Below are 27,936 nucleotides of genomic sequence, written 5' to 3'. Positions count from 1 at the left end.
TATTCCTTTAATATATTTGAGTTTGGTCTTCTATTTTTGTATGATTTTATTTCCTCAATTTTGAAAAATACATAATTTTACTTTAATTATTAAATTTGTATACTTTTTAGTATTTTAATTAATTGATTATTTTTTTAAATATACTTTAGAACGACATCTCATACCTAGAGTTCAACTCAAGAAAACTGAATAATAGAATGACTTTTTTTATGTGCTAATGTGAATATGTGAAATCATTTTTTAAAGTGATAATTTAATTTAAATTAATTATGTCTAAACTTTAAATTATTTAATTATATATTAAAGGTGATGGTTATGTTTAAGTTGAGAAGTGAGATAGTTATTATGATTTTTTTTCTCTCACAATCTCTTAATTTCAAAAATTAACTTTATTAGTATTAATTCATTTAGAGTTTGTATTGTTCCTCATCAATATTAAAAGAGGTATAAATAAAAAAACATAAGGAATAATATATAAATAAAAAATAAAATTAATTTTCATTTTAGAAGTTATTCTTTTATACGAAACTTATTATTATGAGACAATGGAAATATACTCTTAACTAGCAATAAAATAATTATTCATAGAATTAAGAAGGGAAAAGACTCTACTATTTCACCAAATACTAATGAATAATTCTAATTCTTTTTATAACATCTACTACTCTTATATTTTTTTTCAATTTAAATGATTGTGTATTAGTTACTCTTAATTATAGTTAGGGATTATATTTAGGAACATTATTGAAAAAAAAATATTGCTTTAAAATAAACACAAAAACCTATAAAGACTTTTCCTTAAAGAGATAACGTTATCTATACTTTTTTCTTTTTTCTTAAAAATAACTTAAAGAGAATTTCTATAAATTAGAATACATTCGGAAAAGCTTCTCATAAGAAAACAAAAATTTCTTCGTATACGAAAATTAACTTATCTATAAGCTAATTTATAAAAGGTATAACCTTTTTGAATTCTTAATTTAATGTGCATAAATTAATTTAACTTACCCATAAACTCGTTTTATTCATATTTAAACATACTTTTATGCACAAATTAATCTAAATTTATTAATTTAATTTAATTATTTATTGTATAATAAGTGTTCTAGAATAATTATGTGAAACACACTCCACTTGTCTTAACTAATCAACTTTCAAACTCATCTATTCCACACATTTGACCTTTGCACTCAGTTTGACAGAAATGGTGCTATTTTGGTTTTAAGTGAAAGTAATAATAAATATATATAATGTGAAATATAACTGTATATTTTATGCACCCAAAATTAAAAGGCACTTATTAGTTAGTTTTTTTTTTCTTCTTCTTCTTCTTCTTCTTCTTATTATTATTATTATTATTATTATTATTATTATTATTATTATTATTATTATTATTATTATTATTGTTAACACACTAGTGCAGAAACGACCTTAAACGTCTGTTATTTTGTGTTTTTAATGTCTTATCTCTGTCCGACGTCTATATGGATAATGTTAATGAGACGTCAGACCCTTTAGGTCAGACGTGTCTATAGACGTCGGATTTATATATAAACGTCTAACCTATATAGGTCAAACGTCTATATAGACGTCCGATCCATACATGTCAGACGTCTCTGAGGTTGCTCTTGACTCACGATGATTCGAGTTTACAACTTTATATTTTAGTTGAAGATAATGTATTGTACATTTTTTTTATTGGATGATTTTAAAAAGGTAGTGGAGGGAATTGGAGGAGTGCAAAACGCAAGAAATCGTCGTCGAAGATGATGAACAATGAGTGCGTAACGGCTGTCTCGCGTTCACAGTGTTTTAATGCCGACATTTAGAAGCCGGTTCCCCCAATAACAGACGTCTAAAGTACTTTAGAAGTCGGAGTGACGGGATCAGACGTCTAAATGGAGTCAAAAAGTGACTTTTTTAATTTCTGGGTTGTGTATTTAGACGTCGGTTCACCAATAACAGACGTCTAAAGTGCTTTAGAAATCGAAGTGACAGGATCAGACGTCTAAATAGAGTCAAAAAATGACTTTTTAAATTTCTGAGTTGTGTATTTAGACATCGGTTCCCCCAATAACAGACGTCTAAAGTTCTTTAGAAGTCGGTTCCCCCGTAACAAATGTCTAAATAGAATAAAAAATTATTTTTTTTAACATTTTCGTTTAGTTTTGACGTCTATTCGGGAAAGCCGACATATATGAGTATTTAGACGTCGGGTCCCTCCATAGCCAACGTCTAAATAATTGTTTTATTTACAAAAAATATCATCAATCATTTTTTATATTATAAAGAGTGATGTTAAAGGTCTTTTTTACACTAATCACGTGTGATCATAAATTCATATCAAAGTATTTCAATGGGTCTTGTATTGTTATATTCTATTAATTTTTTAATAATAAAACTCCAGAATCTCACTAAATATAGTAAATCACTCATTATATAATAAATCATTCTATATATAATTAGTTTTAATTAACAAATATTAAACCATTAAAAATGCGTCCAAAAATGTTATTTACATCTCTCTTCTACACATATCACTTCTAAACTAATACATTCAACCAGAAATATTTTAGCAAGTGTAATTTGTTTTTCACATAATCAACCTTTTGCTTCCATGATTTACTCTCCATAATGAAAATTCATGATAATTTTTCCTGATAAAAATTTTATACTATAAATTAATATGAATTTTAACATTTTATATACAGACACTCTAAAATTTAATAATCATATACATCCATTACAAGAAAGAAAATGTGTAATAAAAGCATAAAAACAAAATTAATAATTACCAAGGCTGCATATTTAGTTCATCCAAACCATGTTGAATAGGAAATGGTTCCGCAGTCCAGAATTCTCCATAGTTGCTTTGGGAAAAAATCTTTTCTCCTTGATCATCATCCACGTCCTCGAAATCCTGCTCTTCAAATATATTCTCAAAACCATCGTATCCATTCTCAAAATTGTTGATCCCAATCAAGATTATCAAAGAGTTTAGGTAAACTTGTGATAATAAAAAAACTCGACCCTTTCTAAGTAAAAATTGTTTACACAGAAAACAAATTTACTTTCAAATTAACTCGGAAACTATATCTGAAAACGTAAACTCATACGAGTTAAGTCGAGAGTTTAATAACCATCATCTCAATATTATTTTGATCACCTTCATTCAAACTGCCAATATATTTGCTAAACTACTCTTCCTTCTCTCTTCTCATTCTCTTGGACTCCCTAGCCAAGTCCATCCATTTTTTGAACAGATTTCAAAATCTATGATTTCGAACTCACATACACAAATTAAAAAAACATACATCTCATAACCACTAAGCCAAACTGACTTCACTAATATCATACTCATTTTATTTCTATTTAACTTATTACTTTTCGTCTATTTCATATTTTTCACACTTTAATTCAACAATTCATTATTTTACTTTATTTTCTCCACACATAATTATATTTCCAAGACCTTTACCCTCTTATACTAATTTCTAACTAATTAAATTACAAAACATTTTTTTAATTTAATATTAAAACAATCAAATTTCCTATTCAACTCAAACTCTCAATGACATCTATGACAAGGGTCTTACAATGTGGACAATGCCATGTAGATTTGTCATTGAACCAAGCTCTTTAAGTTTATTGGCCACTCGACCGAGCTCTTAAGTGCATTAGTCATTTTATTAAGCTCTTTAAGTTGATGAGCCATTTAGTAAAGCTCTTTAAGTTAATTGGCCACTTGACCGAGCTCTAAAGTAGATTGGTCATTTTGCAGAGAGCTCTTTAAGTTGATTGTCTATTCGATCGAGCTCTTTAATTAGATTGGCTATTCAACCAAACTTTTTAAATAGATTAGCTATTTAACTAAGCTTTTTAAGTTGATTGGCTATTTGATGAAGCTCTTTAAGTAGATTACTCATTCAACCAAACTCATTAAGTAAATTGATCATTCAATCAAACTTTGAAGTGAATGGACCAATTGGCCAAACTCTGAAGTAGATTGGCCCTTCAACTAAGCACTTTAAGTATATTGGTCATTTGACCGAGTTTTGAAATAGATTGAACATTCAAAACTCTTATAATTAATTGACCACTCGACCAAACTTTGAATTAAATTGTCCATTCGGTCAAACTCTTTAAATGGATTGATCATCCAGTAGAACTTTGAAGTAGAATAATCATTTTATAGAACTCTTTAAGTAGATCGACTATTCAGCCGGATTCTCTTTAAGTTTATTGATCACTTAACCCAATTCTAAAGTGAATTGGTCATTTTGCCAAACTCTTTAAGTCTATTGACCACACCCAGCTCTGAACTAACTAAAACCAACAAAAAAAAATGTTTATTCAAGTTTTTTATAAGAGATATACCTTGAAAATATGAATAGAATAGATTTGATAAATATTGAACAAACCAAAGAATAGAATGAATAAAACAATATATACACATATATTAAGTTACCTTGATTATAAGAACTTTAATAATTTAAACGAAAATCAAAGCTGAGTATTGAAATAAGAACCATGCAAATATATATATATATATATATATATATATATATATATATATATATACACACATCCATATCTCTCTACCCTATAAGAAAAAAAAATCAAATATTACTCGATGCAAATATATACATAGACATCCATATCTCTCTACCCTATAAGAAAAATAATCAAATATTACTCCTACTCAGGCAATGCAAAAAATCAACGAAGATAAATTCTCGGTTCATTTGTCATCACTAATTGGATTATAAGAATAATAAATTATATGTATCCTAAAAACATCAACTAAATAAAACATTAATAAATGAAAAGACACTCCCAATAAAATAAATGTAACAAAAAAGTTTTAAAAATTATATAAAATAAAATTTTAAAAAAATCAAAATTGTATATTATACCTCTTGGAATGAAAATAATCATTTGTTGTTATAATCCATTCCATTTTTCTCTTACCGAGAAAAATACTATCACAATTAAGCCACGCTGCAAATGACACATTCAGTGAAGAAAAAATATCTAGGTCACAATTTCAAAATTCACAAAAATAAGTAACAAATATATCTTTATACACATAAGTTTCAGCTGCAGTTTATATGAAAAAAATACAATCCACCCGGAGAATTTATTGTCAGCAATATAAATAAAAATTTGAATTTACATCAACCATTGGAATTTTACACTTGAACACTAGCCATTTCAGCCAGCATTCTGTGTATGTGTTTGGTTGTCAGGTGATATGAACTTATTGAAAACACAAGACAGATTGCTACATCACTGAGCTATGTAGTTATATGCATTCATGTGAACTCTGATGAGTAAATTTTAGGTAGAATAAGAGAAAATGAGAAGTTTAAATTACATGATATCATTATCCCAATCTCAATAAATTACATTTTACAGGCGACTCAAGGAATAGCATCTCAAAATTAGTGTCTGCCGCAAACAAAAGTTCACACCACACATGGTAATACAATTGAGACGTTCCTCCATCCCTCAAGTACGTCGTAAATCATCTTTGAATGTTATCAATGAACGTCAGGGGTTGTCTAAATATCAGTTAAACCATCATCATAACGTCCATAGACTTCTTCACTTCTCCATTTTGTTAATCATACTGCTCAATTGTTTCTCTAACTGCAAAGCAGACAGAAGGTGAGACATCTTAGACCATGACTTGACTGCTGAATTCAAAATACCAAATTTTCAGAAAGCAAATGTGTGATAAGCTAATCCATGGTTGATCCTTGAGAGACTAAGGAACATCTTGGTAGGAAACATGCAGCTTTGGTAATAAATTAGTGCTTTCAAAATTTATGAACTATACGGCTGCAGGGACAAGTCTTGGCACAAAAAAGGTAGCAGTCTTGGTAGGTACAATTTAATAAATTTACCTTTCTTGGAACCCACTGTATAGAAGGAGTTTAATGAACTAGTTCCTGTCTAAAACATGTTCCTATCACCTCCTCATGAACATGGGAATAGAGGGGGTCTCATAGCAGATGAAACACACTCAACAAAATTTTACTAGAATAAAGTCTAACATCATATTAGAAGGTAGACTTCAAGCTAAACTTAATGTCACAACACTAGCTTAGTAAGGTTAGTAAGGTGGGATTTGCACCCACCTATTTATATAATATATATTTGGTCATATCTCCAGAGAATGTCGGGGGTCTCTAATTGGACTTTGAATTTTGATATTATTTGCCTAAGTCCCCCATCATGTAGTATGGGACGCTTGGTTAAGCATTTAAGTATTGGATTGTCCCCTTTAATAGTTATTGAGGATGAGTTCCCCAAGTTATTGGGTACGTTGTCTCAAAAGAGGCTCCTCTCTTAGGTACAGTCTTATGATAAGGGCATGGGAATTAGGAAAGTCTAATTCCCACATGAGTAATATGCTATCTTTGGTGTAGTATTTATGTGTTTATTAGGTTTTGATAGCTAGGTTACTGAAGTGCTTGGGTACTTATCATAATTACAATTTTAGGTCCAATAATGGAATTCTAATATGAATAAAACTAATATTTTTCACTTTCTAACATTTACCTTATGAATTACAGTTTTTCACCAATCCTAATCTCATGTCAATGCACAGTATAATTTCAATATGCCCCTAAACAGAGGCAACCAATTGTTCAAATTGAAGAATGGTTTTTAGGTGGATAGATTGTAAATTTAGAATTTACCTTGCAAATGCAATGGATAAGGAATTTGAATAGAAGTATATTGAAGAAAAAACAAAAATATGTGGTGTTACAGATTGAAACTAAAACATGGCATAAACAAATTGTTTGAGATGAAATAGTAAGAGTAGGATGGACCAAGATTAAAATATACCTGAACATTTTTCATCTTTTGTCTTTGTAATTCCTCAACAAGGCTTCCAATGCTGCATAGGAGTTGAAACTAAGATGTACATTGAATTTAAGTTTCATAAATTAAAGAATAAAAAATTCAGTTGTATCATGTACCTCTGTTGGAGTTGAACCACCTGAAAATGCAGCTCCTTCTCCCTGGTTGTTGCAGGTACCTGCAAGTTGTACAAATATGAAACCATTTAACACAACAGTACGAATATAGCATAGCAAAATAAAAATGTTTCTTAACCACCCCTTCTCATCCATCGTTTTCTAAAACACTACTTTTTATTGTCTTTGTGATTAATCCTTGACCTGATTCTCAAATTCATATCGGAATTGTGTCAACCACGGTTCCAAACTTCAACGTGTCAAATTCCTTTAATATTTATTATGGGTCTAATCATGGTCAAGAAGGTCTGCTACAGCAAGAAGAAAGAGGACGAGGATAAGTTTAGAAATAGGATGTCAATGCAAAATGGATTTGAAGAAAAGAAAACAGCAATCAAACACCTTTTGTTGGATATGCTAAGTTTGTGTAAAACTGGAGTCAACGAAAGAAAGATGGCCATTTATGCGTTTGTATTTCTAGTACCAATGTTCTATTAAACTTTATAACAATGGCTTGTGACTAGATTGATTATAAAGTAGAAATATTGAATCATTGTTGTGTTATAAGTATTATGTTATTCAAGGTTGTTAAACTCAAGATTCTACCTAGGATAGGGAGGAAATCAAAACTCATTACTCAGGGATAGCAAGAAGGATTGTAAGATTCTTACCTAAAATGCAACAACAGGATATTTACTTTATGATATGCTTATATATTGTAGAGATCTTTATAGTTTTATAATAGTATAATAGAAAGAAAAAACTTCCCATTGTGTTTAGGCCCAACAGCCACTGTAACCCAAATGACAACAAAAACCCTAGTTTCATTCTCATTTTCCAGCTACAGACCAAGACGGCTGCGGTGGAAAAATGCTCAGACAGTTGCAAACAAAGGATAACCCCAGATGAAGCAGAGTCAGAAGCGAGGAGGGTCACACATGGGGGAGAAAGAATTTTGGAAAGAATACATTCAGTTTTTCACCCACTGTCTCTCCCTGACAATATTGTTCATGAAAGATCAAGATCCTACTACAATACAGCTCATGAATGAACCACGTCATGATTCACCACACACGAAGCTGTTTGGCACAAAAGATTGTGCAAGTTCTTGATCTGACTTATAATTTTAACAATGGTAGTGTTATGCAAATACATCATTAATAGTTTTTTAAAGTAAACTCTCATAAGATTCAACCAGTCAAGTCAATAATATAAACTGATAATTTGCATAGACTCTCCAATTTGACAACGTTAAGCACACTAATAATTTGGATAGTTTTGTGTTGGATGTTGCCACGAAGTGCAGAGAAATTTTCCTTCTGGGTATTTTAGTCCCCCGAGTTTCTAAACTTTCTCCACATTCCCCTTGGATAATGCTTCTCATCATTTAAGAAAAAGTATGACGAGAAAAATTTGTACCAGAGTAATTTACCTGCAAACTATCAACTGCCCCTGCCTCTACGGATTCTGCATTCTTACCTGTAACAAGTTAAAAAAGTTAAAGTAAACAAACTGAATTGCCAGAAATTTTAAGGGTCAACACAAAGAAGCATTACCAGAAGATTGCTCTGCATACTTTATTAATTTTATAATCTCTTCCTAGCAAAACCCATTGGAAAATAAGGTTATGATATATACTTGTCAAGAGTAAAAAAGATAGAAAACTAAGAAATTCAACAAAAAAGTACCCTTTGCAAACCATTCTGTTGCAAGATGCACTGAAGCGATGGAAGAATAGCGCCAGCCATGAAATTTTGATTTGGTGGGCTGGTAGGACTAACAACTGGGCCAGAAGCATTGTTTGAAGGACCCTAAATGAGTAAAAGAAAAGGCAATGATTACAAAGCCATTGCGTAAAACATCACCAAGTTCCATCTTGGTAATTAATGAAACAATCATTCAAGCAGACAAATTCAACCACAATTTTTATAATCTTATGTTAGCAAAGGTGCAATCTTTGATAAACAGTATAGTCTGCATATAATGACTCTAGCAGATCAATCCAGAAATTAACAAGATCTATAACTCATATGATGGCACTATTTGAAGATTCACCATACACAAGAAAAATGACAATACACACTCCTTTCCACAAACTCTTCAATATAAGGTGGATTTCATGTTGGTCCCACTAGTTAATATAAATAAGACGTTACCACCCACATGATTTAGTGGGTTCCACATTACTTTCACCCAATAATGAAGTGCCAAGAAAACTGCCTTACTAATCTCTACAAAAAAATCTTCATCATGGATAAAAGTAATAGGTAAAAATATCTGCCATTTGATACAGACCATTGGACTGAGATCAGCCGATGTGACCTTAAACCGCCCCCTACGCTGGACAAACGCTCCATCTGATGTGTCCTCAACTGTGCACAAAAAAAACGAAGAAAAATATATACAAGTAATTTCTTAATGCATTCATTTTTAGATAAAGTAAAAATCTAGCTGGCACAGGAGAAAGAAAACTATAAAGATTATTAAAATATCAAGCAGACTAACAAGATACACCTACCCAATGGAAGGTTGTTGGTATCTCTCTTCTGTCGATATTGCAATGGCCCACTGTGATTCCTCTCCGAAGCATACTTTGTTTGTAGGTAATCCCTTTAAAGAAAAACAGAACATATATGATAGCACATTGCAAACAAAACATGCAGCAGTAGTAAAGTAACAATAATGTCTAATATCACAATTCTCTCGATCTCAGATCAATAAAACCAAGCTTTCAACACATACCAAATTTTCAGAAATTATTAGTAATCATGTTTCATTTCCTAATGAAACCAGTGCAACCGCACAGTATGTTCAACAAAATCCAAAATATAAAAGTGATAAAGATAAGCACAAAACAAAGTGTCACAGACATTGTGCAACATGTATAGTAGCTACAAATTTTGGACAATTCAGTTTGCTCAAATCCTTTTAAAAAAAATTCTTCATTTCCAAGAAAGTGATTGAAAATGAGAAGTTCTATTAACAGGTCCAGAAGAAAATGGGGAAGAAAAATAATGAAGCTGCAAACAATTGATGTAAAAATGAAAAATTACCTGTCCCCGTCAGTGACAACCTTTTTGGGAAAAAGAAAATTATCAGGTAGCAAAGAACCACTTGGAAACTTCTTTTGCTGATTGTTGGTGTTTTGTTGTAATGAAGAACTTGGCCCAGAACTTTCATTTCCATAATCATGATCCAGATCTCTTGGACTGTTGTTATTAACGTCATCCTCACACATATCAAAACATCCTCTGCATAATTTACATATAAATAAGATCAAATGTTCTATAATGGAAAATGCACTGTTATTTGCTAAACTATAACATAATTGTAGAAAATGCTAGGAAGAATTTAAATTGGTCACCAAAAGAATACTGATTCGAATAATTCAATTATACATCCCATTTGCCACATCCAAAATTTCTCTTTAATTCTTAATTAGACAAAAAAAAAGTAATATAAACAAGTATATCATTCTATATTTCTATTAATAAATGGAGAACTGAATCTAAAAGAATATTATTGCTTAAACTTCTACATACAGAATATAGTAAGATTTAATGAATTGATTTGAGATGAAGTGATAGCACAGGGCTCAGTTTGTACATTATAAGTAATTTACCATAAATAATTACTAAAAATAAAACGAACAACCCAATTTCTAACATACAACCAGCAGTGTTTCAGCCTGCAATACAAGTTACCACATAAGTGGAAACATATATGATATCATAACCCAAATCTCAAACACATTGCTGCTAACACTTGAAAATTCAAAAAGAGAAAGAAGATGAAAGGGAAAGAACGGAGAAGATAAACATACTTAAGTGCTTGAAGAGGTTTACTAGGAAATGAAGCAAGCGAACCCTCCAAATCCTGAAGATTATTAAATCCATCCTGAAATAGGGATATGGTGTAAATCCTGTCCAGTATACTTAAACAAAAGTTTTATAGTTCATAAAGCACAAGGTAAAATAAACATTAGATCACTTTTGGACAATAACAGTACCTCCTTGTTCTGAGTGGGTGCATCATCTGAATGATTAGCTGTTACAGATGATATCGTCTCTGCAGAATCCCTGAAGTCATCCGATCTGACTTTTTCCTTCTTATCCTTTTGTGGCTCATCTACATTAGGTATGTCATCATCTTGAATCTGTTGACAAAAGAAAAATTTACAAAATGATAACAATGTCCAACAATGCTTAAGTTTCCAACCTAATTAAAATAAATAAATAAGACAAAGTAGGAAGGAAGGTAACAATACTTACAAGAGCAGCTTGACTTTTTAAATCTTCCAGGTTAAAATTCCAGGCACTAATTCCTCGAATATATTCTTTCTGTACGTACAATACAACACAACGCAAACACAATGATACACTAAAGTGACATAATGAGAAACTGTACTCATAAAACATCACCTTGCATAGACAGTGCCACAAGCAATCATTTACACACAGAACTAAAAATAAACCTACCTGAGATAACTGATCCTTATCCTCATAAAGAGCCTTGTTCTGCACCAATAAATCTGCCTCTTTAGCCTGGTACACAAGCAAGAGAAATGATAATAAAAACCCAATTAATCTATACATAAAACAGAGGAATTTGCAAACGAACAGCAAACCTTTAGCGATCTAAAACGATCTCCTAAAGGAGCAAGCCCATCTAGAATGGTGCGAGCAAGATATTTGCTAGCACGTGCATGTCTAAAGAAGTGGTGCTTTAATAGCTTTTCTGAACTGGGACGCTTTTTTGGGTCTTTTACTAAGCAGGTGGCAACCAACTCCTTGAAAGCCTGAAAAGAGACGAGGAAAAGTTTAGATATAAAAGAAGAATACAAGTAATAGATACAAACTACAAAGTGCTTTAGTAAACAACACAAACCTTTGAAAATCTCTTGTCTCTTTCATAATCAAGACCTGGAGGGGCATTTTGTAAAGTCATAAGCAAAACCTGCATCCAGAAAAATAAGTGAAAAAATTCAACCATGAGCTCACAGAAACAGAGACATGCAACTGAAGGCAATTGCAAATATTTGAAGACATGAAAATTACTTTCATAGGTGGATACTTGGAAAATGGGGCATGACCATGAGCAAGTTCAAGTGCTGTTATACCAAATGACCATATATCTGCTCTGTTTACAGAAAAAGAAAAAAAAATTGAGAACCCAGCAGAGCGTAAGATATCAGGGACCAAAACAATGACAATAACAAAAGTATTAATTAAGCATACAAGGGAAGAAAAGAATACAAAACACTTACTTAAAATCATATCCATGTAATTGCTGCATGACTTCGGGAGCCATCCTGTGAAAATAAAGACAATTCATAGCTTCAATAATCATTCACATGATAGTAGCCAGACAAAGAACTAAAATAAAGGAGGGTTAATACCAGCAAGGTGTGCCAACAAAAGTGTTCCTTGAACGTTGCCTGTCTCCAGTATCAAACATACATGCTGACACTCCAAAATCAGCTAGTTTGACAGCACCATTAGAATCAAGCAGAATATTCCCCGCCTGCACAGTTACAAAAATTTAAAAGAGGAGAAAAAGAACAGAAAGCCAACAAACATGAAAAAAGGGGAAAGATAAAAATAAGACAGTTGTTGAGTTCAGCAACAGTTTTACAAGCACCAAAACATAAGCAAACGAAAATCTCAGATTCAATTCGTTAATGCCCTTTAGTTTAAAATTAAGAAATCTAGCTGTAAGATTCTCAATTTTCAATATCACAAGGGTGCATAGGTTTTAAAAAATGAGAGGGCAGATAGCTAATGCATCACACCTTAACATCTCTATGTATGTGACCATGGGCATGAAGATAAACAAGAGCTTTGAGAACTTCATGCAATAAAGTAGCAATAACTGGCTCTTCAAAACCTTCTGGATAGGCAGATTTCATTATATGGAGGCAAGAACCCCCTGCCATGTATGGCATTACAACCCATAGATTGTGTCCAGTAGTAAAAGAGCAATGTGCTTGTAAAACATTTGGATGATCAATCAAGCTCATCGTCTGTACCTCTCTTCGAATTCCATCCTGCACAATTTGCAGAAGTATGAATAAGAATGTATCCAATGACAGATATAGAATATAGTCACATAGATGAATAGACAAATAATTATCAAACAATAAATTAGAGATTGAATTGATAAAATTATCCTTGTATTAAAGCAAATAATGCAACCCACATAATTCAACAGACTTAAAGAGTGATCAAGGGAGGAGACAAATACTTAAATTAGCACCAAACAGTGTAATGAATAGTGATGGTTGAGATCATTCTTTCATAATTTCATAAGCCCCCGAATCCAAGTATGAACAGCACAATTTAACTGAAAGGGATGTGACGTGAAATATGAAAATAAATGTCTACATACCAAATCATTATTGCACTTCTCTAGATCCAGAACCTTGATTGCAACTATCTCGTTGAGAGGAACACAAAGAGCCCTGTATACAGAGGCACTAACGCCTTCACCAACTTCTTCATATAACTTGTAATCTTCTGCATTAAGAGGGAATCTTTTTTCCAAAACATGCTCCATTTTTCTTCTTATAACATAACATCAATATGTTTATTATTAAATGCGCCACCCAAAAAAATTTGATCACATACTGAAGTGGTGAAATCAATGTTATAATACTTCCAGGTTGGTAGCATTTGCCCTTGTCTCAAAACAAACTAGAAAGTGCATCCAACAACTTTACAAGGATGCTCTTTTATCCACAACCAAAATGCTCCTTTCAACACTGATAATGTTGTAACTGATAAACGCTCTCATTCAATTTTAATTAGTATTGCCAATCTTGAATTTTGAGATATCCGCCTACTTTTTATTCAGCAAGGTGTAACAAATTAAACAGGGACTATAACATATTACACATCTAAAACAGCACGAGATAAGAACCAGAGGAATCCATTTAGCACCGCATGCAGACAGGCAGGTGAATAGGGAATCACATCAATCTCCAATATCTGCAGCAATGGTCACAACAAAAAATTCACTACACAAGAAAATAAACAATTATCCACACAAATTAAAAAATCTTACAGAACAGCATTAGAAGTGAGATCCATACGTGCAATAATATCACAAAGATGATATCCATCATATATCCATGCATACATATGCAATGCAAGTATCATGAACTAGCAATCTAAAGCTTAAGCTACTAGGTGAAGACACATGAATGGGTTTATAATATATCTCTAACATGCATCCTCAGTCAAGAGCTACTAGATAATGCACATGCCTACTTAACTTGTTCTTAAATTTAACTTTTCATTAGAAGAATGAGTCTGACAAGAATAAAACTTAGACCACTAAGAGAAAAACAATTAAGAAAATCGGGAAATTAATTTCAACTGTTAAAATAAAAGTAATGTTTCTTCCTCGCTTATTTAGGGCTTCAATTTTGCATAAAAGGATATTTTGATCCAAAAAGAATTTTTAAAAGATAGTATATTTTTAATGAAGAAAACAAAAAAGAATGAGCTTTAAAAGCTCTAACTTAGGAAACTCTTGACTTCAACTCCCCTATTTCAAATCACAAAATTCAAGAACACATTATCCATGAAACTTTAACTTAATAAGTAATTTTTAAGCTTAAACAATTATAAAATTACCAAACAGACTACAATTTTATTTCACATGGTTTTGCTACCATTAAAACTCTTCATTCCTAGATGATGGGTAATGGCTCAAATCAAATGTCTACTTTTGGGAGAAGATTACTGGTTTAGATATGCATGGCACTATCAATATTCTTTATTTTTCGCCTATTTGCTTTGTTCTTTGCTCTTACATTATGGAAGATTCCTTATGCTTCAAATGAAAAAAAAAAATGATCCTTAAACTTCAAAGCTCCCAGTCCTAGCTTAGGCAACTTCCATGATTGAGGCAGTAAAATAGACTCAGATTCATTAACCACCTCAACACACATACATACACAACGGAAAACCAAAATAACCCAGTTCCTTATCCATCACTCATTACCAACAAATAATGTAACTTGTCCAATTCATCCCTTGTAAAGTCAGTAGCAATCACTAGAAACAAATCTTTGTCAGTTCAATCACATGTCAGTTACGTTGGATGCTTAAATACACACCAATTGCCAACCTAAAAAAATAGCACCAATATGCCATTGGAAATTCCAACCTAAAACACAAGATTTATCAAAGTTTGTTCCTAGTGGCAATGGAATATGTTTCAATCCAAAATATATGATAAGGGTTTCTTGTACATTTTTTAGTGCTGCAATGAAGTTTCTAGCAGCATATAAAATTCAACACAACCCCTCCCTCCCTCTCAAAATCCACTGCTCATAGGGAAGCAGATGGTTCAAGGTACGGAAATCCTTCTTCCCAATTCAAACAGTATTTCATTAAGCTTAGCACTCAAGACTTGAAATGCTAAGTCATCTGAATCCTTTATGTTTCCAAAGATCTAATAAGACATTATTCCTCTCTGCAAGACCTGATAACTAAAATAATCACTGAGCTAGAGAAAAATCCACATTCTTTCAATGTGTTAGTAAATTTCTCTTTTTTATTAAAAAGGAAAATTAAATCCTTAAATCTTGAAATCTCATTGACCTCCAAGCCAAGGAAATTTCCCAATATTGTGCCAGAAAAATAGATTCTAAGATTCAGGTAATCTCCTCAACATACAAGAAGAAGCAAAGTTAAAATCATCCAGCTCTACATTCATCCTCTCTGACAACAAATAAATGTAATTTGATTAATGCATGATGCATCCTTTGTAATGTCAGAGTCATTAGAATTTAAACCTTCAGCAGTTCAACCATACTAGTCTTGTTAGGTGCTAAAGTACATCTCCAACTGCCAACACAAAATAATGCCTACGCCATGGCCAATTCCAGCATACAACACAAGATTTATCATAAAGGGCTTTTCATAATGGAATTTTCTTATTGAAAACATTAGATAAAAATTTATTGCACATCCTTTAGTACTGCAATGGATTAGCAAGCAGCATAGAAAATTCTACAAAAAATCCCCCTTTCTTCTCAAAGTCCTCTCACGGGGTAACAAATAATATCAATGCATAAGGTACACAGCACACACTTCACAATTTAACCAACACTTCAGCAATGCTTTGCTGCTAGCATTCAAGCTTTGAAAAGCTAAGTGTTTTAGATACAATTAACCATGATAGATCTAATAACACTTGTAACTATACCCTCTTCCTCTCCACAAGCAATTATTATTGCAATAAACTGAGCTACAAAAAATCCATCTTTCTATGTTTGACATAACTTACCTGATCAAGGACTGCTATTATCAATGCACAAACTTTATTCCCGTGCAGAATTTATTCCTCTATTCTCAAATATCTATCCACCTAAAAATCAGTAAATGGAAGAAGATTATTTATGCTTCCAATGGACTTCTTTGTATGTTCTCAAACCACCATAATCATGGAACTCCAAGTTAGTCATCCAAAGCTTGATATGGTTCATTTGAGTAATTAAGTGGTCACTTTCCTAGAAACTCATTAATAAACACGTCACCAAATTTGAAAGCAGAAAGAAAATTAGCATGGAATTTAAGGACAACAACATGGGGAGATCGAGGTGTGTGTATTCATATAAAAAAAATTCTGAGATAAAAATATCATTTATCCTCAATAATTAGGCAGAGATTCCATGCGTGTTATATATTAAGAAAACCTAAGCAAATCAAAGCAACAAATATAGTAGGTATGGCTTAGATAAAAAAATGGGTGAATACACCGCAATCCAAGCTTCTCCAGTTAGGTAATATTTGATCTAGCTAAATTTGGGCTTCTCTTTTCCTCAAAAGGAGAATTTGGAGCAAAAAGAATTTTGAAAACATAAATGTTTAAAGAGCAACTTATTTAAGTGAAGAAACAGTTAAAAGAATGAGCATTTAAGAAACTAGTTTTACATGCAGTTTTAATTTTAAATTAACCCTCTGAACTTCTACTTCAACTTTAATGTTGCTTTTATGCTCCACAAAGGTTAAAAGACTAATCATACAAATATATTCTGGTAAACTATGCTTTCCTTGAGGGTGGGTAATAGATTCCAGTTTTGGGATGACTGTTAGGTAGAAGATTAGCACTTGATATATGCTTATACACATCTCTATTGTCTTTCTCCCTAACAATTCTATTCAAACATGAGTTAGAAGTTAGAAAAATGATATGCAAGAAACCATGATAACTCCCTAGAAGAGTCCACGGATCAATTCTTTCATATGGGCTAGAACTTAGAAGAATCAAGGAGACCTAGATCAATTTTACTGTAGTTTTCAATAATCCTTTCCAGAAACTCAAAGCTCCACCTAACATCACATCTTTTACTTGGTTTGCTACAGGAATAGAATTATTTCAATTAACATGTTGCAAGCTTTTAGGCCACATACAGCTCTTTCCTCTCATGCAAGTTATGGTGCCTACTTAGGATCCATTCCACATTTGTACTTCCACTGCTCAGCCAGTATTTCTGTATGGAATTCCTTGATTTGCCTTCTATTATTTCAGACATAGGCCAAGTCCCTGGACCAATACTTGATAATTACTTATCACGATTGTGGTAAACCAAAGGAGAATCTAGGCCTAAATCTGTTTGGTAATACGAAAACTAAATTTGGTGCATTTGGTTGGTGAACAATTCTCTAAATTTTAAGGCAGTTAACATGGGAGAATAGATGATTTGGAACAGGACTAGGCATTAAATATTTCCTGCTTGGAGTAAATCACACAGCCTTTCAACAGGCTTCTCCAATAGATATGCCGAGGGTTGGAAAGCTTTCCACCAGTAATGATTTATTTTTCTTTGTTACTTACTACCTTTTTACTTTGCTCTTACATTATCCTCCTATCCCTCTTTGTTTCGCTTTTATCTTAGTTATTTCACCTTTTCATTATAGGGGAGAAAAACAATTTCCTTAAAACTTGAGAGCTCGAAGTCCTAGCCTATGCAATTTCCGATGATCTAGCCAGTAAAATGGATTCAAAGATTCATTTAATCTCCACAGCATACAAGAAGAAAATCCAAAATAATTTGTCTGCCCATCACTCATTTTCAACATATAAATATAATTTGTTCAACCAATCCTTCATCAAGTCAGAATAAGACTATCAGACTTTCAGCAGTTCGACAACACATCAGCTTTTCAAGTTGGTTAATTACATCTTTAATTGCCAAGATAAAACACCGTCAATAGGTCATTGGCAGTTCCATTCTACAACACAAGATTTATCATAAAACCTTTTCCTAACAGAATCTGTTCAATCCAAAAATATAGATGCAAATTTCTTGTCCATTCTTTAGGACTGTAATGCACTTCCTAGCAGCATATAAATTTCTACTAAACCCCTCCCCTTACAATTTTCTTTTTGGGGGGAAACCAATGGTTCAGGGCACAATGTGTAGACATCCTTCTCCACAATAGATAAAGAACTTCAAAAAGTTTAGTTCTCCTTTATTAAGGAGAGACAAAAAAACAATTTCCTTAAAAAGTAAAGATTTGAGAGCTCCTAGACCTCTGAGCCAAGAAAGCTTCCCATTATTGATCCAGAAAAATAGATTTTAAGATTCATGTAATACCCAGCATACAAAATGAAGGAAAACTAAAATAAACCAGCCATATCCATCCATTCCTCCATGACAACAAATAAATGTAAGTTGTTTAATCCATCCTTTGTAGTAAAGTCAGAGTCAATAGAAATAAACCTTCACCACCTCAACCACACATCAATTTTGCTAGTTGCTTAATTACAATCCCAATTGCAAACACACAGCATTTCCCGTATCATGGACAATTCCAACCTCCAACATAAGATTTACTGTAAGGCCTTTTCCTAATAGAATCTGCTGAAATTAAAACACTAGATAAGGAATTCATTTCTTGTATATCATCTGGTGCTGCTGTGGGTTTCCAACCAGCATATAAACTCAACAACAAATCCCCCCACCCTCCCACTCAAAATCCTCCTCCCACAGGGAACAAAGGCCATAAGGTAAGGCTACAGACTTCCTACCGATTCAAACAACATTTCAGTATGCTTGGCCGATGGCACTACAGCTTTGAAGAGCATAATTTTTTAGATCCCATAAAAAATTAGACAGATCCATGACACATCAAAGTATACCCTCTTCCTCACTCCAAGCCACGACTACTACGATAAACTTTGAGCCATGGAAAAATTCACCTTCTTTCTTTGTTTGTCATTATTTACTACAACAAGACCTACCATTAGTATCACGAACTTCAATTCCATGCAAAATCTATTTCACCATTCCCAAATCTCAAACTTGCATTAACTCAGATACACAACCCAGTGAAGTCAACCGACGCAAAATCCAACATTTTAGACCGTGTCTAGTATAGCTCCAAATCCAATCCCCAGACATAAAAAAACACACACACACACATCTTTAGAAGATTTTCAACATTTATTATTGTGAAATTCAACAGACGCAGACAACCCATAGACATTTTGATCAACACAAATCACCGGTAAAAACAAGAACAAACACTATGGCCACCACGAAAAGGGAACAGAAGAGAATTCCCCGTTAGTCAATGATAAAAAAAAAAAAAGCATTCAAGATAGGTAAACGACAGATTAAGCAGAGAGAAAATCCGTGAACTGAAATGAGAGTTGGGAATTGACGAACCTAGGGTTTCCGAAGAAGAAAGAGCGTTTACTTGAATCTGACCAAGTCAGAAAGATAACAACAACAAATGAGAAATCGAATACACCTATTCAGCAAAATTCAGTTGCTCCTCTGATCAACCGAAGGAATCACCATGAATTGATTGCTTTGTTTTCACTTTTTTCCAATTTCACATCAGAACTCTCTCTCACTGTGTGTGTTTTTCTCAACTTTGCTTCGGTTTTTGTGCCACAACACAACACACACTTCAACCTCGATTCGATCTCAGTACTGACCGGTCTCTCTTATTTTAGGGACACAATTTAAACAAATTCATGAAAATGAAAAACCATAGGAATAATTGTTAGTCACAGTGCTTCTCCTCTTTTATACTGTTACTCTTCCTCATTCACACTTCATTATATTAATTACACTGAATAAATTAACTAATGCTAATTACTACCATTATATACAATTAATTCTTCATTCATTTTTTTTCAGCATCAATGTGTTTTCTGCATTAATAGTAAATTAAAAGAGTAATTAATTAAACAAATAAAAGGTATATGAAGAAGCTGCATATTTTTTATTTTATTTTTCTAAATTAATTATAGTTTTCATAAAACATAAACAGCTATGCTTCTTATGAAATTTAAAATATTAATTATATTTTTTATTAAATGTTTCTTAGGAATTTCCTATAATTTACTTTTTTATTAATTTTCGTTCATTTTAATTTGAAATTCTTCAGTCTAAAAATTATTATTTTAATTTGAATTTTATAAAAAAAACAGAAAGATAATTTGATTTTAATGTATATGAAAAAAACTGAGAAAAGAAATCTAATAAATGCTGAAGTAAGGTCCACTAGGAGATTTTCAATTGAAGTAGGTGAATTTATCGGGTTCTTTTGAATTTATGGGGTTCTTTTGATTTTATCGGCAAATGTTGGTGTCTTTGAAACGCTATTAATAAAAAAAAATAACATCCAGTGGGCATAAAGTTGTTTTTACTTTAATTAATGAAATTAAATATGAGTTTTAAATACAAAGTTTAAAGTAATCCTAGTATTAAATTTGAGATTTAAATTAAGAGATTAAAACAATGGTTGTATTAAATTTTAGACTTAAATATAAAGTTTAAATAGGTGGAATTTTTTGTCTTGTAGTGTAGTTTAAGATTTTTTTTATACAAGTTATAAATAGTTTTATTAAAATAATTATTACGTTTTAATGTATATATTATCTGTATATACTAATTATGAATTTATTTATTAATGTCGTCATAAATTAATATATGATAAGTATAATTTATTGAATTAAAATAATATATAAGTGAAAATACAACTGTCAACATGCATGCATATGTGTTCATTTTTTTCTTATAATAATACAAAATAAAATATATATATATATATTATTATAATTATTAAAATAAAAAAAATTTATTGATATTTGTAAAAATAATTAGTTTTATAATTTTATCACTAGCAGTTTTTTATAATAAAATAATTAGTTAAGTTTAAAAAATTTACAAAATAAAATTTGTAAGAGAATACAGCTACAGATATTATTATTATAAAAAAGAATTATTTTACATTTTTTAATGGATAGTAATTTAAAAATAATAAAACTTATTATTTTAATACTAAAATATTTTAATATAAATAATTTTGTCTCGGGTATCATTATTTTAAAATATATTATATTTTTAAAAATTATTTCTTTAGAATTATTTAATTATTTTTTAAGATTTTTTTTAGTCTGATTAAATTTAATCAAAATTGTATGATTTAGCGAGCTCTTCAATTTGTATCGATTAGTTTCTTCGTTTATCTAAGTTAGTTTTTCAACCATTTTCTTCTCATTTTCTTTGTTTCATCTGTTGCATGTGGGTTTTTCTTGCTTGCATGTCTTTTTGTGTTGTGTTCTTGAATCTCTACAAATGAATGTGTTTGTTGGCATGATTAGATTTTTTTGACGTTGTCTCTAGGTGTAGAAAATTAATAATTTGTGAGTTAGGAGGAGGTGTCTTAACTCTTTGAAGTTTGTTGAGCAATTTTGTCAAAGGGAAGTTAGTTGTTTTTTATGTGCATGAGTTTTATAAATTTGATTATATATGTATATTGTTCTAATGTAATTGGGATAAAATTTGATTGCTTTTTATGAATTTAGTATGTTTTGAATGATTGTCATGTTTAAGTGTTTTACTTGATTTTATGTTGATCGAAGGGATTAGAATCTGACCAATTGAGTCAATTGGTAAGTGCCCTAATATTGAGAATTGCTTTGACCAAAACGGAATAATACATTGATCAATTGAACAGGTCTCATTTCTCTCAAATTGCATAATTTCATCTGTTGTTTTCTATAACAATGCTAAGTGGTGGTAGGCTGGTGTTGAACGACAATTCATTTTGACAGATTTGGGAGCATTTTAGCTTTAAGCCTTTGAGTGCCAATTTTAAACTGCTAAGTGTTAAGTGGTAGCAAGATACCACAGAGCGCCATCTTGCACTACATGTCTAAAACTTGTTCTAGAATGTTGAGCGGTACAAATGTGTCGTTGAGTGTGACTTGTTGCGAGAAGAATGATGTTTGAGTGTCATGATTGACGTTGAATGCCACCTTTTTGTGAAATATATGATATTGAGCGCCATCTTTGAGCATCATTTTGTACGTTATATTTGTTTTCTTCTTTGACCGTTTGAGATAGATTTATAACAGACTTTATGTATATTTATGATTATTATTATGTTTGATTAAAGTGATAATATGGTTGTGGACATGTATAGTGATGATATTGAAGGAATTTCTATTAAAGGAATTCCAATGAGAAAATTCTTGTGGTGATAACTTTAGTGTATATTTTAACATATGAGATTCCATGAAAAGGTATCTTGACCCTCTAATAACCATTCACTTTGAGTACAATGTGTTATGTCGTGAATAGTAGCACGGGGTTATAGAATATTGATAGTGTTTAGTTCTAGGCGCGAAGGGGATTAATGTTGTGTGTGGTCGGGTGATAACCCCTTGAGGCTAGATTTTGCAGAACCTAGAAACCACCACAGGTGCATACCTCTAGTGAGTTTCGATGTTAACTATCTATATGTATCTATATGATTTATTGTATTTAATCCATGTTTAGCTTATATTTGATATGACTTAATTGTCTTAGGATAACTCTTTTGATATTAATTTACCATATAATTTCTTTTGTGTTTTCTTGTGTTTGTTTGTCTTTTTTGTGATTATCACTTCACTATATGTGCAAATAAGGGATAAGTGTTGATGTATCCGCAATGAGATGCAATGATGATGCGAAGTAGTTTTATTTGTATTTGTATAAGTGATTTTAAAACTCTAAATCATTCTTAATTGTTTTGTACGCATTTTACTTTTACTATTATTTACTTTTGGAGATACTTATATTAATTTTATATATTTTTTGAAACAATCTATTTTGTTTTATTGATCTTATAATATTTTATTTCTATCAGTTATAAACTACTAAAAATGAAATATACAATATATATATATATATATATATATATATATATATATATATATATATATTATTGATTTCAAAAAATTAGATATTAAAATCTATAAAAAATATTACGACGATACAAAGATATAGTTTAGTTTATATTAATAGTAGTAACTCTAAAAGGGAAAGTAACAAATGAGCTCGTAAAGAACATAACAAAAAGAAAAAAAGGTTATGTTCAAATAAAATATGGTAAACATGCATATCCTCTCCTTCTTTTTTTTTTTAAATATAATTTAATATCTTTTATAAAAAAAAAATAGAATACTTTTTTACAATTTTAATAAAATATTTATAAAATTGTATATTTTACTCCTTCTATTTCTACATTACGAAATATATATATATATATATATATATATATATATATATATATATTTAAGAGTTTCACACAAAATGATTAATAATGTTATTTTTTTGTTCTTATCCTATCATTATTTACCTAAGCAATTTGTGGCATAAAATATGGTATTGAGTGTGAAGTTGATGTATTTATGGCATCATTATTATTGGATCTCTATTATTCAAGTAAGCATGTTGAAACATAGGAGAACCATTAGGTGATGGCCAAACAAAACATGTCTACTCATTCATATGTCTCTGTCTCACCTGCACTGTGTTTTTAGGCTTTTTGTTTAGTCAAGAGTACAACTCCCAAAAACTAATAAAAAAAACTTAAGTACAATCATATCACATGTTCAAGACACCCTGCTAGTCTTCTTTCAACAATTTCTCCAAGAAAAACAAGAAAATTGTTCATTTTTATATGTTAAAACCATGATGACATGTTTCTCTATTTTTTTTTACATAATAATTATAGTTTATTTACGAATTTTTTATTTATAGAATGAATAATCTTTATATAAAAAAAACACTCATTTTATTTTATAATTTTTTTATTTTTAATCATGGTTTTTCATTTGTTAAACTTAAATTAGAAGCAATCCTAATTCTTTCCACCTTTTTAATATATTCAAAATAGTAAGAAATAAGCTTTAAACCTAACTTAATCTTACAGTTTGTACAATAATATTTATACTCATCTATATATTATAAATTGACCTTATTTCTAATAATTTATATATTATAAATTAATTTTATCTCTAATCGATGTGTAACTTTCAACAGTTATAAAAAAAAGTTAGTATAAGAAAGTATTTCATTAGTTTTTTAAATAACTATAATACTGAGATTAATTTTACTCTACTAAGATTAATTAGCATGTTTGAATTTTTATTAACCCTACCCTTCTTAAGAGTATTTTCTAGATTCAAAATATATGAAAAAATCTATAAATTTTTTTATCAAAAAAAATTATTTTTTGGTGGAAATATTTCACTATCTAAGTGTCTTTCGAATTTCAAATATATTCTTCCTTAAAATCAACCTTTATTATAGAAAGCTTAGTAACAATGATATAACACTAAGGTTATGGCTTTCTAGATTCTGACTTTTCCTAGATGATATCATTTGTCATTTTCGAAGTTGCTTCCTATATAGAGGTAGGATTTATAATGTCATTATCTAAGAAATTATTTTAACTTTTGAGAGGAGGAAGAGTATTGGTGGTGTTAAAATATACTTGGAATAAATGCTTATAACAATGTTTGTGATAAATATATTTTGAGAAAGTTTAAGTTATTTCAACCATTATTAAATATATTTTGTCCACAAAAAATTGGATTGATTAATTGCAAATATTTTACTTTTACAATTTATTTTATATATTTATTGTAATACAATAAAAGTGGATTAACTTGATCCATTTGATTAATTTATTTTATAACAGTAAAGTGAAAATATTTACTTAATTCTTTAAATATTATTATATAAATAATAGTTAAAAATTAAAATATCAACATATTAACAAACAAAATCAAGTAAGGATGTACTTATATATATATATATATATATATATATATATATATGTATATATATACATATATATATATATATATATATATATATATATATATATATATATATACATATATATATATGAATAAGCAATTAAAATAACTTTATCCTTTAGTATAACAATAAAATTATATTTTGATGATAACATTAAAAACACTGGCTTAAATGTGAGGTTTTAATTAATTAAACTTTCACTCTTCCTATTCTCTATTGGTTATGTGACAGTGACATTTATGAATAACATTAAATGATATTTATGAGAATAATTAAGTATTTGTATTTTATCCTGAGCGAGGGCACATTGTTTTGATGCTACATTTTTATGAAACCAAATTTAATATTTCAAATTACAAAAAATAATTCATATTGGAGCCAATATCTTTGCATTCAAATAAATAATTCACTCCAAGTTCTTTCATGAAAGGATTTAAATCTATAAACATGACAATTGAAAATGAAAACTCTATTTAAATTTGAAATTTTAAAAACGATAATCAAATTTAAAAAAAAACCCAAAAAATCAAATATTATTCGACAAAACCGAAATTAAAATCGAGTTAGAAATTCAACACCTAATTTTGTGAAAAAAAAATTATATATGAGCAAGGTTTCAATAATATTAATTTTTTAAAAAATAAATATCAATGTAAAATTTTTTATTTCAAACAATGAAATAAAATAATATTAAAAAAATGTTCGTATACGAAGCTGAGAAAAATATTCTAGAAGCAAATATATTCTGTTTCTAGTTATTTTCTAGTTTTCGGAAACAGATCTTTTTTTCTTTGTTTTTCTTTATCGAATACATTTTTAGAAAATATCAGAATTTTAAAAGCTTGTTTTTATTATTATCGGTGTGAGAAGAAATCATGAAGTTGAGAAAGAAAAAAGTCTATAAAAAAATGTTTTTTTATTCTGATCCAAAAGTTTTCTTTCTTCAAAAAGGCCAACAGGCCCAGTAACCAAGTCAAACAGCAGGTTTTCAAACGATACTTATTGTCGCACCATCTATTTAAGTTTTTTTTATATTTATTTTAACTACGATAGTTTTTTCTTTCTTAATTTTTAAAACTAAAAAAAAATATCCCCGTTTAAATAAAATGGATGAGAGTCAATGTTTCTTTCAGAATCAGGTGTAGTTTATAAAGCATTTTGAATTAAATTTCTGAAAAAATGTTTGATATATTTCAAAATTTAAACTTAAAAAAAAAGTAATTATGGAAGAGTGTTTTATATGAGTTTTGATATTTAATTCTATAATGTTTTTAATCATTTTAAAAATTTAAATTCTAAAAGATATTAGAAACGTATTCTTCAAAAATGTCATCCCGTTTTATTATGCATAAGAATAATTTATGAGTATAATTATAAAATGATTAAAGTATGGTGTAACGTACAAAGGAAAATATGGTATAAATATTTTTTTTTCTTTTACATTAAAAAACATTTTATATTTATATTTGTTTAAGAAAGTGTTGCTAAAAAAGTGAAGGCAAATTTTAACAAGAAAGTGAAGGCAAATAAATGGGCCTGTCCAAAGAAGCCCGTGTTTAACAAGAAACTTATTCATTCATTTCTTCTATATAATCTAAATTTTTAAATTTCAGATTTTATGTTCGACTATGTTATAAATTAATTAATTAAAAACGCAGTTTATAATTAATTATGAAGTATTACAAAAGTTTCATATCAAACAATTTTTATATTATGGAGATAGGAAATAATAGTAATAATAATAATAATGAAGAAATAAAATGTTAGGTGAGAAATAACCCTAATCATGGTGATAAAAATATATATTAAAAGATGTCAATCCATTTAATAAATATCAATAAAAAAATATATTATTTCTAGTTTCACAAGAATCTCTAAATTTCATATTCTTATATAACAATATCCAATTTATTAATAATTAAATACTCTTTTCTTTTTTATCTTTCTACCTGTCTTTTAATAATAAAACGATTTTGTCTTTTAAAATGTTTTAAAAAGTAGAAATAAAATTTAAATAGCGTTTAATCTTGATTTTTCATATGTGATAAAAACACGATTGGTTAAAAATTTAATTATAAAAAATTCACATTAAATAAAAATAAAAATGTTAAATAATATAAAAAATAAATCATAAATTCTTTTACTTAGTATTTTAGATTAAATATGATATCAAATATATTATATAAAATTGTGAATTGAAATATAAATCTAAATTTCAGTGTTACTTAATCATGTTGAATTCCCTTAAAAAGACTCATCAAAACAACATTTATTAAAAGCAAGATTTTAGCAATCCAACCCAAAAGCACAATTCCAAACTGTTTGTTTTCTTAAAAAAGCAAAACTATCTACATATAATAAAAAAGCACTTTTTTTTCCTACAAAGAAAGCCGTGAGATCCACGTTTAAGATGAAAAGGCACAGCCAATAATCTCGTTGTTGGTCGAAAATCTTGTCAGAATAGCTTCCACATCATCCAAACAAAACTTGCATGGTTGGAACTATTGGAAAGCCACTTCTCAAGACTTTTGCATCAAAATGAGTTAAGAATCCACATTTACAAAGTGGAGTGCATTATACGTTTGAAAATTTGAACCAATGTGTCCAAAATTAGTTGCATTTTTGTCACAATCAATAGAGTGTTCAATAGTACCTCTCAACAAGGGAATTTTCCCTTTTTTTCTTAGGAGTAGTAATTACTATGCTGTTGCTTTCACTTATCAACATCTTTATCCAAAATTTATTCTATAGTTTTTTGAGTTCAATTCAATAATGTGGATAGTTACATTATGACTTGCACTATTTTTATTTTTCTTTTGC

General features: G+C 29.9%; 1 protein-coding gene across 4 annotated transcripts; it reads right to left on the bottom strand.

Annotated features, from left to right (window-relative positions):
• Positions 1-5,330: 5,330 nt before the first annotated feature.
• LOC108344603 (serine/threonine-protein kinase BLUS1) lies at positions 5,331-20,008 on the bottom strand. Of its 4 annotated transcripts, XM_052866929.1 has the most exons (23): positions 19,675-20,007; positions 16,287-16,367; positions 13,908-13,975; positions 13,377-13,449; positions 12,781-13,035; positions 12,388-12,512; positions 12,256-12,300; positions 12,047-12,128; positions 11,877-11,945; positions 11,617-11,787; positions 11,468-11,533; positions 11,261-11,329; positions 10,999-11,145; positions 10,813-10,886; positions 10,043-10,240; positions 9,508-9,599; positions 9,285-9,361; positions 8,678-8,800; positions 8,546-8,588; positions 8,422-8,468; positions 6,993-7,051; positions 6,859-6,910; positions 5,331-5,652 (listed from the first exon to the last, which is right to left on the bottom strand). In XM_052866929.1, the coding sequence occupies exons 5-23, from the start codon at positions 13,006-13,008 to the stop codon at positions 5,608-5,610; spliced, it is 1,812 nt and encodes a 603-aa protein (XP_052722889.1). In that variant the 5' UTR covers positions 13,009-13,035; positions 13,377-13,449; positions 13,908-13,975; positions 16,287-16,367; positions 19,675-20,007; the 3' UTR covers positions 5,331-5,607. The 4 variants fall into 4 exon arrangements, with proteins under 4 accessions (XP_052722889.1, XP_052722887.1, XP_052722888.1 ...); XM_052866927.1 differs by having other exon boundaries at positions 13,377-13,975; positions 19,675-20,008; XM_052866928.1 differs by lacking the exon at positions 16,287-16,367.
• Positions 20,009-27,936: the final 7,928 nt, after the last annotated feature.

Source organism: Vigna angularis, chromosome 8 (assembly GCF_016808095.1).
Source record: "Vigna angularis cultivar LongXiaoDou No.4 chromosome 8, ASM1680809v1, whole genome shotgun sequence".
NCBI lineage: Eukaryota > Viridiplantae > Streptophyta > Magnoliopsida > Fabales > Fabaceae > Vigna > Vigna angularis.
The sequence above is the reverse complement of the archived record's forward strand: the minus strand, read 5'-3'. Positions and strand labels throughout refer to the sequence as shown.